General features: G+C 41.5%; 1 protein-coding gene across 12 annotated transcripts in view; it reads left to right on the top strand.

Annotated features, from left to right (window-relative positions):
• The window catches only part of SPC24 (SPC24 component of NDC80 kinetochore complex), a 58089-nt gene that overhangs the window by 33522 nt on the left and 8042 nt on the right, over nucleotides 1-16525 (top strand). The window contains exons 1-5 of one of the 12 annotated variants that reach the window (XM_030197074.1): nucleotides 4598-4605; nucleotides 8439-8519; nucleotides 8725-8756; nucleotides 14594-14767; nucleotides 14991-15135. In XM_030197074.1, the coding sequence (XP_030052934.1) occupies nucleotides 14596-14767; nucleotides 14991-15135 (317 nt within the window). In that variant the 5' untranslated portion in view covers nucleotides 4598-4605; nucleotides 8439-8519; nucleotides 8725-8756; nucleotides 14594-14595. Of the gene's footprint in view, nucleotides 1-4584; nucleotides 4641-4780; nucleotides 4865-6772; nucleotides 8520-8724; nucleotides 8757-9614; nucleotides 9644-14515; nucleotides 14768-14990; nucleotides 15136-16525 lie in introns of those variants that run through there. The other 11 variants (XM_030197071.1, XM_030197066.1, XM_030197072.1 and 8 more) reach the window with 11 other exon arrangements.

The following is a 16525-nucleotide window of genomic DNA, read 5'->3' as shown; positions in this document are numbered from 1 at the left end:
CAGTTACTAAGGGCTGACTTTTTTGGCCCCTTATACCTGACTGGTGGCCCGGCAGCTAAAGAGCCTTTGATCAAATACAGGAGGTTACAGGTTTCAGTCTAGTTAGAGCTAGATGGGGCCAGAGCAGGTAAGTGGTGTGGGTGGAGGGGGGAACAGCACAGATAGACCTGTGTACTGAGTATATTTGGTGAAAACTCAATAACTGCGAAGGGGTAGCCAGGGTTATGCTGTACTTTTACTAACCCAGCACCTAACCTTTAGGCCAGCCAGGCTTTCACACTAGGAACTTTTTGGAACTTATACTTCTCCTCTTCTGGGTTCTGATCGCTGTAGGATAGAGAAGATTATCTGGAATCAGAACAATTCTCCAGAGCTGTTGGTGGCTCAGAACTAATATCCACCTACTGAAGTGTGGGTAATAAGGGGTTCAAACCCCCAAATACTACTATAGTTTAAATACTTTAAACAATTACTAAAATTGTACCAATTTACATTTTCAAACACATAATAAATTTTCTTTAATCAGAGTTTAAGTAGATAATAACTCTAATCACTTTAATCCTGCCAGTGATTTGACTACGGTGCAGCATCTGTATTCAGAGGAATGGGCTGGTGAGACCCAGTTCAGCGCCAGCTTTTCATGGGGCATCAAAAGAAATCACAGCCTAGAAAGGTTCCCATTTTCTCCAGGACTGATCCTGCAATGAGATGGATGTACTGAAGAATCGGACACACCCTTAGCAGATAGGAGATTTCAGCTGCAGACAGATGTTGGGGTTGCTGCACAGATGGATTATATCACACTCAGGACAAAAGTGAGAGGAAACAGAGATAGTGTAAAGGGATGAGGCATCTCAGAAGAACCTTTTTCATTCTTTATTCACAAACCTGATATAGCTTACAGACACTTCCAGCTCTTCACTACAACATTCTCTCCCAACCAATAACCCCCCTTCAATTCCCTTTACTCCTTCCTAACCCCCTATATTCCTCTCCCCACAGCTCCCCTCTCAGTGCCAGCCCTTCTGCCTCTTACTGTTCCTTTCTGTTTCTTCTAGGTTTTTACAGCTGCATCCTCACTGCCAGGCAGTAACCCCATCGTATTCTCCCTACATCTTCACTCTCAACCTGTCTCTATCAAGCAGCCTCTCTTCCCAATACAGCTCCTTTCTGCCTCTTCCAACCCTTCACAGCAGAATTCTCATAGGTAAATATCAAGCAGATACCACCAGATACTCTTACGGTCACAATGGATGAAGAATCACTATTCAGCAACATTCCCCGTGCAGATGACACAACTGCATGTAATAAATTCCTAAAAACATGCATCCTGGACCACCAATACACATCAGAAACTATTACAAAATGAATCAAATGTATTGTAATTCTCAACTATTTCCGTTTTAATAATGATACCTATCTGCAAATCATGGGCACTGCTGTGGACATCAGGATGGCACCAGAATATGCAAACTTTTCATAGCAGAACTGCTATTCGCAGCCTCTGTCCCCATCAGACTAAATCCCTAAAATACTTCCAGAATATTGATGACATTTAATGATTTGGACTGAGGGAGAAAAAACTCTCAAATATTTTTTTCAATCAGTATCATCCTTCCATCAAATTTCAATATTGACAGAAAAAGTCAACTTCCAGACACCACAGTCTGTTTAACAATGATTATATACAAACATCTACACACAAGCAACCAACTGACAGATGCAGCTACCTCCACAACTCCAGCTTCCACCCTCCACATCCCCCAAAAATCCGTTATACACAGCCAAGCCATTTCTTTCAATCCATATCATCGTTCCATCAAATTTCAATATTGACAGAAAAAGTCAACTTTCTAGACACCACAATCTCTCTTAACAATGATTATATACACACAAACAACTGACAGATGCAGCTACCTCTACAGCCACGACTCTGGGAGGATGAATTACTGAGGGGCTGATTCTCACTTGGTGCTATAGCCAATAGGGCTACAGAAACATTTCCTTCCTACCCTACGGCATCGACATTTCCAAATAAAATATATCATACAAATATTGGGGGCACCTATACACTCTACCATCTGTTTCACTCCAGGTGAACCAAACTTTTCCAGCTCAAGTTTTACCCCAGTGCAGCTCTGTTTGATAACAGGAGAAGGCATGACGTCACAAGGCTGAAGCCAGTCTCCACCCAAGGAGGCTTTAATCAAGGTTTAATGACAGGAACCAGCATGATGTGAAAGAGCTGAAAACCCATCCAGTGCAGCTGCCACATTGGCCAGAACACAATAGCAAACTTGTGACAATAAAGATATTTCTACATACAAAAAACAATAGATGAACATTGCGCAACACTGAAATAGAAACATGACAGCAGATAAGGACCAAAAGACCTATCCAGTCTGCCCTTCCTCAGCAACCAACTCCTCCTTTTCCTAAGGGATCCCACGTGCCTGTCCCACACTTTCTTAAATTCTGACACAGTCCTTGTCTCCACGACCTCCACCGGGAAGCCATTCTACGCATCCACCACCCTTTCCTTGAAAGAGTATTTTCTTACATTCCTCTTAAGAAAAAGGCTCACCTCCTGCACATTAATGCCACTGAGGTATTTAAACGTCTCTATCATATCCCCTGTCTCCCAGCGCATACATGTTGAGATTTATAAGCTTGTCCCTATACGTTTTATGACAGAGACCTCTTACCAATTTTGTTGCCACCCTCTGGACCGACTCCATCCTGTTTATATCTTTCCGTAGGTGCAGTCTCCAGAATTGCACACAGTACTCTAAATGGGGCCTCACCAGAGACTTGTATAAGGGCACTATCACCTCTTTTTTTCCTGCTGGTCATCCCTCTCCTTATGTACCCAGGCATCTTTCTGGCATTGACCATTGCCCTTTCTACCTTAAGGTCATCAGACACAATCACCCCCGAGTCTCGCTCTTCTTTTGTACACAGAAGCACTTCACCCCTATATTGAGCCTGCAAAAAGTGGGAAAATGTGGGATACAAATGCAATAAATAAATAAATATATCGTACAGTTCCACTGGATTCTTGTAACCCAAGTGCATGATCTTGCACTTCTTAGCATTAAATCTTAGTTACCAATTTTTGGACTATTATTGAAGCTTCACTGGATCCTTCCTCATGCTATCCACATCCTCCGGGGTGTCCACCCTGTTACAGAGTTCGGTATCATCCGCTAAGAGACAAACCTTACCAGACAGTCCTTTCCGCAATATCACTGATAACATCCCTGTCCTCAGAACAAGCTCCCTTTACCACTACCCTCTGACTCCTCCCATTTAACCAGTTTTTAACCCAGTCAGTCCCATACTGAAGGCACTCAGTTTATTTGTCAGTAGCCTGTGCGGGACCGTGTCAAAGGCTTTGCTACAATCTAAGTAACATAGTACTGTAACATAGTAGATGACAGCAGAAAATGACCTGCACAGTCCATCCAGTCTGCCCAACAGGATAAACTCATATGTGCCACTTTTTGTGTATACCTTACTTTGATTTGTACCTGTCTTTTTCAGGGCCCAGACCGTATAAGTCTGCCCAGCACTATCCCCGCCTCCCAACCACCAGCCCCCACATCTAGCACCCCTCCCACGTCCAATTGTTTGGTCACCCAAAGAAATCAAAGCAAGCTCTGGAGCACTGAAAAAAACATTTACAATATAACCCCCCCCCCCCTACACACACACATACATACTTCACAGACCCCTTGAAAACTCTCCACCCCCCCTCCCCCAAGTCCCCTTACATCTCCCCAGCCAATCCCCCTCCTAACAGAGAATGCAAAACCAAGGTGGTTAAATGAAACCTCGCAAGTTTGTTGATGTTTTCAATAGCGTTTTGCCTTGGCCTATATGGTGGTAAACTCCGCCCACTGCCTTCAGCCCAGATAATGGGCGAGACATAGACTCCTGTCGTCTGTTGTCATTAAACCTGCAGAATGCAGCCGCCATCTTGGTACTCCCAATAGGGTGACAAGCTCCGCCTACTGTGTTCGGCCCAGATAGACTCCTGCCGTCGGCTGTCATTAATGCAGCTGCCATCTTGGTAGTCCCAAAACAATGGCAATAGGGTGAGAAGCTCCGCCTACTGTGTTGGGCCCAGCTAGACTCCTGCCGTCTCACGTCATTAAACCTCCTTGCTCCAAATGCAATACAGTATATTGGGGGGGGGGGGGGGGGGGGGGGAGGGACAGACACCCTCAGAGTTGGCGTCTATGTCCCCAATACGCAAGTCCAGCTCGATGTGCAATTCTACTTAATGAAAAACGCAGGGACGATTCCCTGTTGTTCCTGGGAACTTACACACCTGGAGGCTTCTTTTTCCTCCCCCGCTTTTAGGACATCAACCAATAGTTTAAATCACATTTGAGACAAGCATCGTAGCGGCCAGCTCTGTGGGGATAGGGGTCCTCCTGCTCAGGGCCATAAACCACGTGACTGTTACTTTATGAAGGAGGCCCCGCCGTGGGTAGGTAGCAGCGCCTGCTGAATAGTAAGTGCTACTCAGACCTTTCCACGCACAGCAAAGAGCGGGGACAATAACGGACGGGAAGACGACGGCTAAAGTAGTACACGGAGGTAGCGAGTGCCGAGCGTGGACTTTCTTTTCTCCGGTGGGTGAATTAGGCACGAGCGAGGGCAGGCTGGTGTTTACGGGGTCCATTTGCCTCCTTCTCGCCTCTCATTGGTTGGCTCTTGGTTCTTTGCTGCTGAGGCTTCCCCTTCCCCCCCCCCCCCCCAAGGTTTGAATAGTGGCGGGAGCCTGCCAGTCTGGGCGCAGGCGCGGAGGGCAGATCAATGGTGGGAAGGAGCTAGTCTGCTGCTGCTTTGAGCGGGGGTAAGAAATGGTTCTGCGGAGGGGAGGGGGCTGTAATAGACATAGTGAGCGGACGGGGTTCTGTCTCCTTTCTCCAGATCAGAGGTTCTCAATGTAGTGGGATCCTAGAATGAATACTCATGAGATGTATGAAAATGTGAATGTCTTGAAAACTATGCCCCAGGACTGGGGTGACATTTATATCAGTTTGAGTTCAATGTGGCTTTACAATACAATATAGGATACATAACAAAGAATAATGCATAAGAAAGTAATTAGTTGTAAGAATCCAATTTTACAGTACAATATCATAGCTATGGATGTTTTAACATTTAGAAAATTTACTATGAATGAGAAAGTTAATGGTAAACAGAATAACAACCATTTTTGGTAATAATTAATTGTTTGAGATAGGGTTGTTTGTGAATTTGTTTGAACAGGAATGATTTGAGGATTTTGTGGAATTGAGTATATTCCTGTATATTTCTTATTTTGGGTGGTAAAAGAGCTCCACCATTTGGTTTCTAGGTAAGTGAAGTCTGCATAGTGGACAGTTTTGTAGATCACTTTTTTTTTTTTTTCAATTTGGGAGGTGTAGTCTGAGAGGTTCTTGCCTCATATTTAGCATTTCTTTCAGGTAAGTTTATTAATGGTACCATCTAGGCTGGAGCTATGCTATTTAGGATTTGAAAGATAAAGGTAAATAATTTGAAGGTGATTCTCGCTTTGATGGGAAGCCAGTGTAATTTCATTAATAAAGGGGAGGCACTTTTAAAATGAGAGCGTTTGTATATGAACCTGGCTGCAGTGTTCTGAGCTGTTTGCAATTTTTTCAACAGGTTCTCTTTACAGCCAGCATATGTGGCATTACAATAATTGAATTGGGGTAATGTTAATGTTTATTGTACAATAATCTGAATGTTTCTGATAAGAAATAGGTCTCTGGAAACTAAAAAGGTTCAGACCCTAATTTTGTGATTACTGAGGAAAGCTTGAGTACCAAATGTTAAATGTTTTATAACTACAAGAATTTTCAAATTGTCAATGAGGAATGAAGTGTTGTCAATTGTGAAACTGTTGTAGTCATTTTCATCAAATAAGTTGGTAAACACCTGCTCTATATGCATTCCCCTTTCATTTTTGGGGTGTGGGGGGTTGAATGCTGGTGTTGCTGCTCCTGCTTTTTTTGTCATCAGCTGCCCTCTTTACCACAAAGGTTGTTACTACCCATAGCGAGTCAGTTTTGTTCTGCTTGGCTTTCTTCTTATTTTATCATTGCCCCAGCGCACTCTGTTGTCTTTCATCTATTTACTACTCCATCCTGCTCTCCAGCAGTTTTATTTATTTTGCTGCATTTGTATCCCACATTTTCCCACCTATTTGCAGGCACAATGTGGCTTACAGTATATTACAACAACAATCACATTAATGAATAAGAATTACAGAATATAGATACAGATAAGGTGCATAAGAATATCATGACAATCATATTAACAAGAGTTTTAGAATTGTTACAAATAAGGTGCATAAGAATATCATGTAGGATTAGAAGTGGATAATTAGATAAAACATAACATAATGATATCAGGACAAGGTATAATATTCAGTAATGAGGATGTAATTAAAATAAACAAATTAGAAGAGTTCCATAATAGTTGTATGTGGTGTAGTTTAGGAGTCAGTTCGTTATGGGGGATCCTTTTTATACATCTTTTTGAACAAATCTTCAGTAATTTCCAGAAGGTTTTTATGGTGAACAGTAATGTATTCCATAGTTGTGTGCAGATGTATGTATAGACTTGTAGTTTAAGTCCTCTGCAGTTGGGATAATGGAGGTTTGAGAGTACATGATGAACTTTTGTTGTTTCTCGCTGGTAAGTCTATTAGGTCTGACATGTAAGATGGGGCATCTCCATAAATTTTATGAACTAAGGTGCAAATATTTCGCCTTTCCGAATATCAGTCTGGCTGCGGTGTTCTGGGCAGTCTGGAGTTTCTCAATGGTTTGTGTCTTGCATCCCACATATAAGAAATTACAATAGTCCAAATGACTCAGTACCAATGATCGCACTAGTTTGCAGAATGTCTCCCTTGGGAAGAAAGGTTTCACTCTTCTAAGTCTCCACATAGCATAGAACATTTTCTTTAACATTTTTCGCATGGTTATCTAGGTTAAGATTTCAGTCAATTGTTACGCCTAGGAGTTTTACGGTGTCCGCAACAGGAAAAGTATGGTTTGGTGTATTTATATTGGTATAGTTAATTTTATTATACTGCGATGATAATATAAGGCACTCTTTTCTTCATTGAGCTTTAGTTGGAAAGCATCCGCCCATGAGTTCATAATTTGGAAGCGGAGATTAATTTTGTCTGCAATTTCTGATAAGCCGTTTTTGAACGAAATGTATATCGTCACGTCAGCATAAATATATGGGTTTAGGTCTTGGTTGGATAGTGATCTGGCCAGTGGTAACATCATTACGTTAAAGAGAATCGGTGAAAGCGGAGATCCTTGAGGCACACCACATTCAGGTCTCCATGGCGCTGATATGATCGATTTTAGATATTACCCGTTATGTTCTTGTTAGGAAACTATGAAACCAATTTTAGTACATTTTCTCCAATTCCAAAATATTCTTGAATGTTTAATAGAATACCATGGTTAACCATGTCAAACGCGCTGGACATGTTGAATTGTAAAAGAACATTGCCAGTTGCAATAATTTGTTTGAATTTGGTCACGAGTGTCGTAAGAACTTTCGGTGCTGTGATTAGCACGGAATCCAGATTGGGATGGGTGTAATACTGAGAAATTGCTCAAGCAAGCAGTTGGTAAGTTGTTTAGTTATCAGACTTTACATTAACTTGACTACCAGAGGGATGGATGCTACTGGATGATGATTAGATATCATTTAGTTTTTTCTTCTGGTCTTTGGGAATTGGTGCGAGTAGGATGTTGCTTTTATCCATAGGAAAGGATCCATGTTGAAGCATATGATTTAGGTAGGAGGTGAGATCTGCTACGAAATGCTGGGGGGGGGGGGGGGGGGGGAAGATTTTATTAAGTAGCTGGGGCGTGCATCCAGTTTGCAGTGGGATTTGGTAAGTTTGATCACTTGGGTGACAGTATCTTCAGTTAGTGAATAAAAATTTGTCCATATTTGGTCTGCTGGATATTCATTGATTGTTGGGTCTCAGCAGTCGATGAATTTTACATAGTCGGCGGAGTTAGCTGGTGAGGTGGATCTTAGTTTGATGATTTTCTCATTAAAGTAAGTAGCTAGCATCTGCTGATGGGGTATCCATATTAGTTAAGGTGACTGATGTGGTGTCTAGAAGATTATGTACAAATTGGAATAACTTGTGTAAATCTTGTTTGAGTTTTTAGTTTTTTCAGGTCGTCGTTAAACCAAGGGAGTGAGTGATTTCTTTGCGATGTTCTTGTTTGTATTGGTGCTATTGTATCGAGTATGCTCTTGCATCTCAGGTCCCAGTTTAAAAGGTATTGATTGGAATCTAATTGTACTGACCATTCCTTCATGTAAAACTGACATGAACAGCAAATCTTGTTTTTTGTCTACTTTTTCTGTTACAGATCTTTCACCTCTGCTCTTGCTCAGAAGTATTCTGCAGCCCCCTACCAGTGTTTTGCCATCAACAAAAGGAAAATTGTTGGGTAAAGATTCCTATACAGAGGCAGAAAAGCAGAATTTAAGCAGGAACATGCCTTTTTAATCCATTTAGTAGCTAGTAATATAGCAGATGAGCAACTTTGCCCAGTAAGGTGTAACTACCACTCTCGGTCATTTGCAGAATTCTACACAATTTGTAACTTTCTTATGCAGAATGTCCCAATTATAACTGTCTGTTTTCCTCCTCAGGTTCTACCTTCTCCATCCCTCTTCTAACAGGGGTAGGTATAGAGCTAAGTTAGTCCCTGGCTTTCTCTACCTTTCTCAAGGGTGAATAGCTCCAATTTTTCTCCCCCTTTCACCCTTTTTGTTCACATGTTCTCTACACTCTACCATCTAGAGTTCTCCCTCCGCAACCCTCAGCTGTTGCTGCCCTCCCTATGATCGACCCCTGTTCTGTCCACCTCCAAAGGATCTTCCCCCTGCTCCCAGGGAAACCCTACCTTACTTTTCTCTGCCCCAATTCCCATGGCATACACATCTCCATCCATCTTTCTCCAGCCCCTCCCCATCCACCTTTTCTCCAGGCATCCCTCACTTTCCTATTTGCATACACACCACTCCAGCAGGAGCTGCTGAACCACACATCTCTGCCGTCCTGGGCTTGGTTCTTTTGAATCGCACGGACCTTTGCTTCATGTGCAGCAACTCCTCCTCTTGCCAAAAAGTGGTATGTGTACAGGGAAGGAGCCAGAAAGGAGGCATCTGTGTGCGGTGCATTGTGATAAGACTACACAGAATTTTACTTAGTCTGCAGAGGTAGGGATTTATATGCAGTAGTGCACACGTCCCTCAAATACACTTTGTACAGGTTAGGTGGGGGTGGCATGCAGAGAGGGTGATCCAGCAGTTACAACCCTACCATCACCACAACATTTTCTTAAGTGCAGAGCTGTTTTGAGCTGAAACGCTCTATACTCTGTTTCCACCCTCTTGCCATTTTGGGATTCTCTGCATGTATCACTTTTTGAATTCCATCACTTTTTGTCTCCAGCTCCCAAGCAGATTTTGTAACTCAGTGTTACCCAATTGGCTGGTTGATTACAGTATTCGTTTTTAAAAATTTGTTTTAAATGCAGATTAACAAAATATACATCACAAAATTAAGATGACAAGATAGAACAAGCCACACTAGTGGTTCCTGAGTGGCAACACAGATGGAGCCCCTTCAAAATGAATGCGTTTTGTCTGCGTTGCAGCACCAGAAACTGCTAGTGTGGCTTGATAAGAGGCCCACGCCGATAATCTTGCAAAACGATAATAATGATGTAAAGCATGCCTGGCGTTGAAACCTTGGTATGAGCGGGTTCCCTGATGAAGATATTTGAAACGGGACCGTAGGAACTGGCACAGTACTGAGATGGAACAGGCGCAGTATTGAAAAAAAGAATATGACAAGATAAGTGAACAGCTTGACTTTTTCCAATAAGTGAACAAGTTATTTTTTAGTTTCACTTAGACATCACAGTCATTCAATTTAAAGGACACTTTTTTTTTTTTTTAAATGTTTCAATAAAAAGTATAGGGATAAAAATATTTGAGGGTTTTTCAGTCGGTGATGACTTTTTCTACATGCTATAAAATTAACACTGATGTGTGAATATAGCTGTAGTAGTTGAGACTTTCCCTCATTTACATAATTACTGCTTTTGCAATTATTTGATAAGCCCTAAATTAAGAATAACATAGCAAGACAAGCCATATTAGCATGGCAGATGAATCTAAATTATCAAGTGTTTCCCAAATTTGCAGGTTTTTTTTTTTTTTTGGGGGGGGGGGTCAAATAAGCATGTTACTATTTTTTTTAATATATAGTATAACCCAGTTCTACTATACATATACTGAGATCAGACTTGTCTTTCCAGTGAATTTAAAGCAATTGAGGACAATTGACTTTTTGTCCTCATCTGGAAGAGTACATTTTCAATGCCAATGCTTTCCAAATAAGATGTTTCAAGGATAGTTCTTGAAGCCTGAAAATTTGAGAGCACTTTCTATTTCAGTCTAGAAGATGTGAAGATTTAAGATTAACACACTCTGATAACATAAGCCAAGGTACCAGCTTTGCTCTCTTCCAGTCCCATAATTCAGCAGACAAGTTGTCCAGAATATCAATTTCCCAAACTTGAGTTTGTGGGGTTTTTTGCTATTTTGGAAGGCTGTAGAAAACTGATGCATTATATGTAATAAGACAATTCCTTGAGTATTCAAATGCTGTAAACTGAGTGGTTTCAACTATCTCATGCCATCATTGAAAACAATGTAAAAATCAGGAACTGAGAAAGTTAAAACACTGAGTTTGCTTAAAACTTTTAAAGTTACCCTTGTTGATGAGTTGGCTTAAGAACCAAACATCAGTTGCCAAATAGATCAGTTTATCTATTAGAATATTCATTGTTCCATAATGTCAGTCAATGTTTTGATATATAGTTAGTTTAAAGGGAAAAATGGTGATTAAAATCACAGGAGATGAATTCAATTTTTTTGCTTTTCTTAGTAATAGATAAAATATTGAGAGGGACTTTTTTTCAACCTGTAACCAAGAACAATTATTTGAAGTAGCAGATATCAGCAATTATATCCCTTAAGAATTAAGACTGAATAATGTACAAAGTCAGGAAAATTCACTGCCATGTTCCTTGAACAATGTCAGGTGTGGTGGTTTAGACTTCCACAAGAATTGATGGTAACTTGTCAATGATTTTCGAGTTCAGCAGTACAGTTACTAGAAACATGCTAAGCGTATCATGTTTATAGGGTTGCAAGTTTACCCATAAGCTCAACTTCTTTGCTTTATGTTTCTTAAAATGACATTTGCAGCAATTTTGTATGTTTCTTCAGACATTGGTTTTCACAACTTTTTTTTTTTTTTTTTTTTTTTTTTTCCTTTTGTCATGATATAAAAATCTCAATATTTGGGGGGGAAAAGGAGTTCTTAACTTGTCTGATATAATAAATACTGTTATCCAGTTTCTTGAATAGTTCTGCAAAAATACTTAAAGAATTGTGATTTTCAGTTTTAAAGGTAAAGTTAGTTCTTGTGTCATGACCTGGTTTGTTGGAGAAGATATGGATATCTACAGTCATCTGCATTTGTTTGTTTGCTGTGGACCAATAAAGACGAGTTCTAAAGAGATTTTAACCTCCAGGTTATGTATTTTTAAACCTACAGTTTGGGAATTGTCTGTCACTGCTAAAGGTTAACTATCATGAACTTGGGGCCAAAACCAAACCAGGATAACTTAAACTTGATACCTCCATTCTACCCTGTCAAAAGCTTTGTGTCCAGAGACAATGCAACTAGTCTGTCTTTTTAGTAGCTAAGGGGAGTATATTGCAAATAGCGTGGTGGTATCAGGAGTTGCACAACTAGACCCAAAATGTGCCTTCAGAAAATGGAAGGAACTGTCTGAAAATAACAAGAAGCAGCATAAGGAGTGTCAAAGCAAATGCAAGGTGCAGATAAAGAAGGCCAAGAGAGATTACGAAAAAAAGATAGCATTAGAGGCAAAAAAACATAGTAAAAAATGTTTTCAGTATATTAAAAGCAGGAAGCCGGCAAAAGAATCGGTTGGGCCGCTGGATGACCAAGGGGTAAAAGGGGCGATCAAGGAAGACAAAGACGTAGCGGAGAGTGAATGAATTCTTTGCTTCGGTCTTCACTGAGAGAGATTTGGGTGGGATACCGGTGTCGGAAATGGTATTTCAAGTGGATGAGTCAGAGAAACGTACTGACTTCACGGTAAACCTGGAGGACGTAATGGGGCAGTTAGCAAACTGAAGAGTAGCAAATCTCCTGGCCCGGATGGTATTAATCCTAGAGTACTGATAGAACTGAAAAATGAGCTTGCGGAGCTACTGCTAGTGATGTGCAATTTATCCTTAAAATCGAGCGTGGTACCAGAAGATTGGAGGTTAGCCAATGTAACGCCCATTTTTTAAAAAGGTTCCAGGGGAGATCTGGGAAATTATAAACCGGTGAGTCTGACATCGGTGCTGGGGAAAATGGTAGAGGCTATTATTAAAAACAAAATTACAGAGCACATCCGAGGACATGGATTACTGAGACAGCACGGCTTTTGTGTGGGGAAATCTTGCCTGACCAATTTACTTCAGTTCTTTGAAGGAGTAAACAAACATGTGGACAAAGGGGAGCCAGTTGATATTGTGTATCTGGATTTTCAAAAGGCGTTTGACAAGGTACCTCATGAAAGGCTACAGAGGAAATTGGAGGGTCATGGGATAGAAGGAAAAGTCTACTGTGGATTAAAAACTGGTTGAAGGATAGGCAACGGAGAGCGGGGTTAAATGGGCAGTATTCACAATGGAGAAGGGTAGTTAGTGGGGTTCCTCAGGGATCTGTGCTAGGACCGCTGCTTTTTTTAATATATTTATAAATGATTTAGAGATGAGTAACTAGCGAAGTAATTAAATTTGTTGATGACACAAAGTTATTCAAAGTCGTTAACTCACGACAGGATTGTGAAAAATTACAGAAGGACCTTACGAGACTGGGCGGCTAGATGGCAGATGACGTTTAATGTGAGCAAGTGCCAGGTGATGCATGTGGGGAAAAAAAGAACCTGAATTATAGCTATGTCATGCAAGGTTCCACTTTAGGAGTTACCAAGAAAGGGATCTGGGTGTCATTGTCTAATACGCTGAAACCTTCTGCTCAGTGTGCTGCTGCGGCTCGGAAAGCGAATAGAATGTTGGGTGGTATTAGGAAAGGTATGGAAAACAGGTGTGAGGATGTTATAATGCCATTATATCGCTCCATGGTGCGACCGCACCTTGAGTATTGTGTTCAATTCTGGTCGCCGCACCTCAAGAAACATATAGTGGAATTGGAAAAGGTGCAGCGAAGGGCGACTAAAATGATAGCGGGGATGGGATGACTTCCCTATGAAGAAAGACTAAGGAGGCTAGGGCTTTTCAGCTTGGAGAAGAGACGGCTGAGGGGAGACATGATAGAGGTATATAAAATGAGTGGAGTGAAACAGGTGGATGTGAAGAGTCTGTTCACGCTTTCCAAAAGTACTAGGACTAGGGAGCATGTGATGAAACTACAGTGTAGTAAATTTAAAGCGGAGAAAATTTTTCTTCACCCAACGTGTAATTAAACTCTGGAATTCGTTGCCGGAGAACATGGTGAAGGCGGTTAGCTTGGCAGAGTTTAAAAAGGGGTTAGACTGTTTCCTAAAAGGCAAGTCCATAAACCGCTACTAAATGGACTTGGGAAAAATCCACAATTCCAGGTGCCCTTGGCCGTTGTCGTGGACAAGATGCTGGGCTCGATGGACCCTTGGTCTTTTCCCAGTGTGGCATTACTTATGTACTTATGTAATTAGACCTATATCTTTAAGCTAGAAGTTTAAGAAAAACTATTTGTGCTTCAGTATTCAATCTATTACCAACACACAAATTGATATTCTTATGGCTACAGCCCTCAAACCAACATTATCAGAATGGAAAGAACTCCAAAGTTTTTTTTTTTTTGGTGGAATACTGTTTCTATTTATAAATATGAAGCTAAAATTGTGGAGAAGTCAAGTAACATTCCTCATTTCCTTAAAGTTGGAAACCTAGTGGCTTGTATTATAAACATAAAGCTTTAATATTTAGTTGTATGCCTTCTAGGTAAGATCAGTACACCTTTTTCCATGTACCAAATACTGTTGCCATAGTTTTGTTTTTTTGTATTGTTACTTCTACTATTCTTTGTTTTATAACTTAAATCTAGTTAGTGTATAGTGAAGATGAAATATCTTTGGAAAAACTTAGTATTTCTGCATTAAAACCATCAGGGCCTGGGGTCTTATCTAATGGAAATGAGTTTATAGCAGACAGAAAAACCAGTTAGTTAGAAGAAATATTATAAGTCATCAGTTTCGTCTTAATTGGGTTATCTACAGATTACTGCTGAAGAATAAAGATTTTATAAACATTTTTTTAAATATCTTGAATTATTTCTTTTCAGACGTTATTTTATTATTCTTTGGGATTTAATAAGGATTAGATGGCATTCTTTGTCTTATGGTTGCATTTGTGGCAGTAGTGATGGCCACCCTAACTGAAAACTTGCAGCCCCTCGAAGATGTTAGCAAAGACATCATCCAAATCCTCAGCACCCTTGAGACACACACTTCCCTGGAGAAGACCCTGGCTAAAGAGGAACAGGTGCTTGACCTGCTTTTAGAGACTGAAGCAACCGCTTCCACTATCATTAAGGGTACAGTATTGCTTTTATCTTTCAGAAAATGCTGCCTAAACACTAGAACATTGCTTGATAGTTTTTCTTCTAAGCTTTGAGAAGTCTGTGTTGGGTTTCTCCTGGAGAGCTGCTGTACATTTCCCCCCCCCCCCAATTCCTTTTTACTTTCATTTTGTTTTTAACTGATGTAGAAACTTTAGTGCACTGTTCACAGCCTGGCTTCTGCTTGCTTTGCCTTCAGCCTTTTTAGCCTTGGAGAGAAATGTTGCAGAGAAGCTCATTGAAGCAGAAGGGAAGAAGCACAACAGCTTGGCCAAGCTGTGTCAGATTGAACAGGAGCTTAAACCCATTGCTGCTGAGAATGCCAGGGCTGAGACAGAGCTTCAATATCCTTTATAGCAGCGTACACTCCATGCAGCAGCTTGAAGAGACATCTGCTTACAATGCAGCCTCAAGTATTTCACAGCTGGGCTTGGACAATGGCTGTAGCAGCAGCAGCAGCTGTCTGATAGTGAAGTTGCACATGCCATCCTGTAGCTTTAAAGAACCTTGCCTCAGCCTGCTTTTGTATTGCTTATTTATCCCTTTTTCCCCTCTACACAAACAGTTCCATTAAAGGAAGATTTATTTAGTTATAAACTCTTCTGTTGCAATAAATGTGCCTAGCACTATCTTTACCCTGTCCTACACATCTGTATTGTCCCTAGCTAAAGAAGCTGCTGCAATACAGAGGAGCGACAGTGGTTCTGTAATTACTCTTCTTGGGGGGGGGGGGGGGGGGGGGGGGGGTTCCTCTCTGGACTACAGAAGTCACTGGCACTGGGCATGAAGTTTACTTCTGTTTTGGGTAATAAAGCACAGCCACCCTGTAACAGTCCAGGTGTATCAATTAGAAAAATTGCTGCCACCTCCTTTTATCAAATGATGAAGTGAGCAGACCTGCTTGGCTCACATCACAGGGTAGTTAAGCAGCTTGGTGATATCATACTCTCTGTGTGGTTTCTGACTTTTGTTTTACATCACAGCCTTGGTGAAATAGTGGGGTAATCTATGACCAGCCCAAAAAGCGAATGCTACATACCTGTAGAAGGTATTCTCCGAGGACAGCAGGCTGATTGTTCTCACTGATGGGTGACGTCCACGGCAGCCCCTCCAATCGGAAACTTCACTAGCAAAGGCCTTTGCTAGCTCTCGCGCGGCCGTCTTCCCGCCCGAACCGGCTCGTGTTAGTCAGTCCCGTAAGTAGCAAGACAAGGGACGACACAACTCCAAAGGGGAGGCGGGCGGGTTTGTGAGAACAATCAGCCTGCTGTCCTCGGAGAATACCTTTTACAGGTATGTAGCATTCGCTTTCTCCGAGGACAAGCAGGCTGCTTGTTCTCACTGATGGGGTATCCCTAGCCCCCAGGCTCACTCAAAACAACAAACATGGTCAATTGGGCATCGCAACGGCGAGGACATAACTGAGATTGACCTAAAAATTTATCCAACTAACAGAGTGTAGCCTGGAACAGAATAAAACATGGGCCTAGGGGGGGGTGGAGTTGGATTCTAAACCCCGAACAGATTCTGAAGCACTGACTGCCCGGACTGTCGCGTCGGGTATCCTGCTGCAGGCAGTAATGAGATGTGAATGTGTGGACAGATGACCACGTCGCAGCTTTGCAGATCTCTTCAATAGTGGCTGACTTCAAGTGGGCCACTGACGCTGCCATGGCTCTGATAGTGTGAGCCATGACATGACCCTCAAGAGCCAGCCCAGCCTGGGTGTAAGTG

Source organism: Microcaecilia unicolor, chromosome 3 (assembly GCF_901765095.1).
Source record: "Microcaecilia unicolor chromosome 3, aMicUni1.1, whole genome shotgun sequence".
Classification (NCBI taxonomy): Eukaryota; Metazoa; Chordata; class Amphibia; order Gymnophiona; family Siphonopidae; genus Microcaecilia; species Microcaecilia unicolor.
The sequence above is the reverse complement of the archived record's forward strand: the minus strand, read 5'-3'. Positions and strand labels throughout refer to the sequence as shown.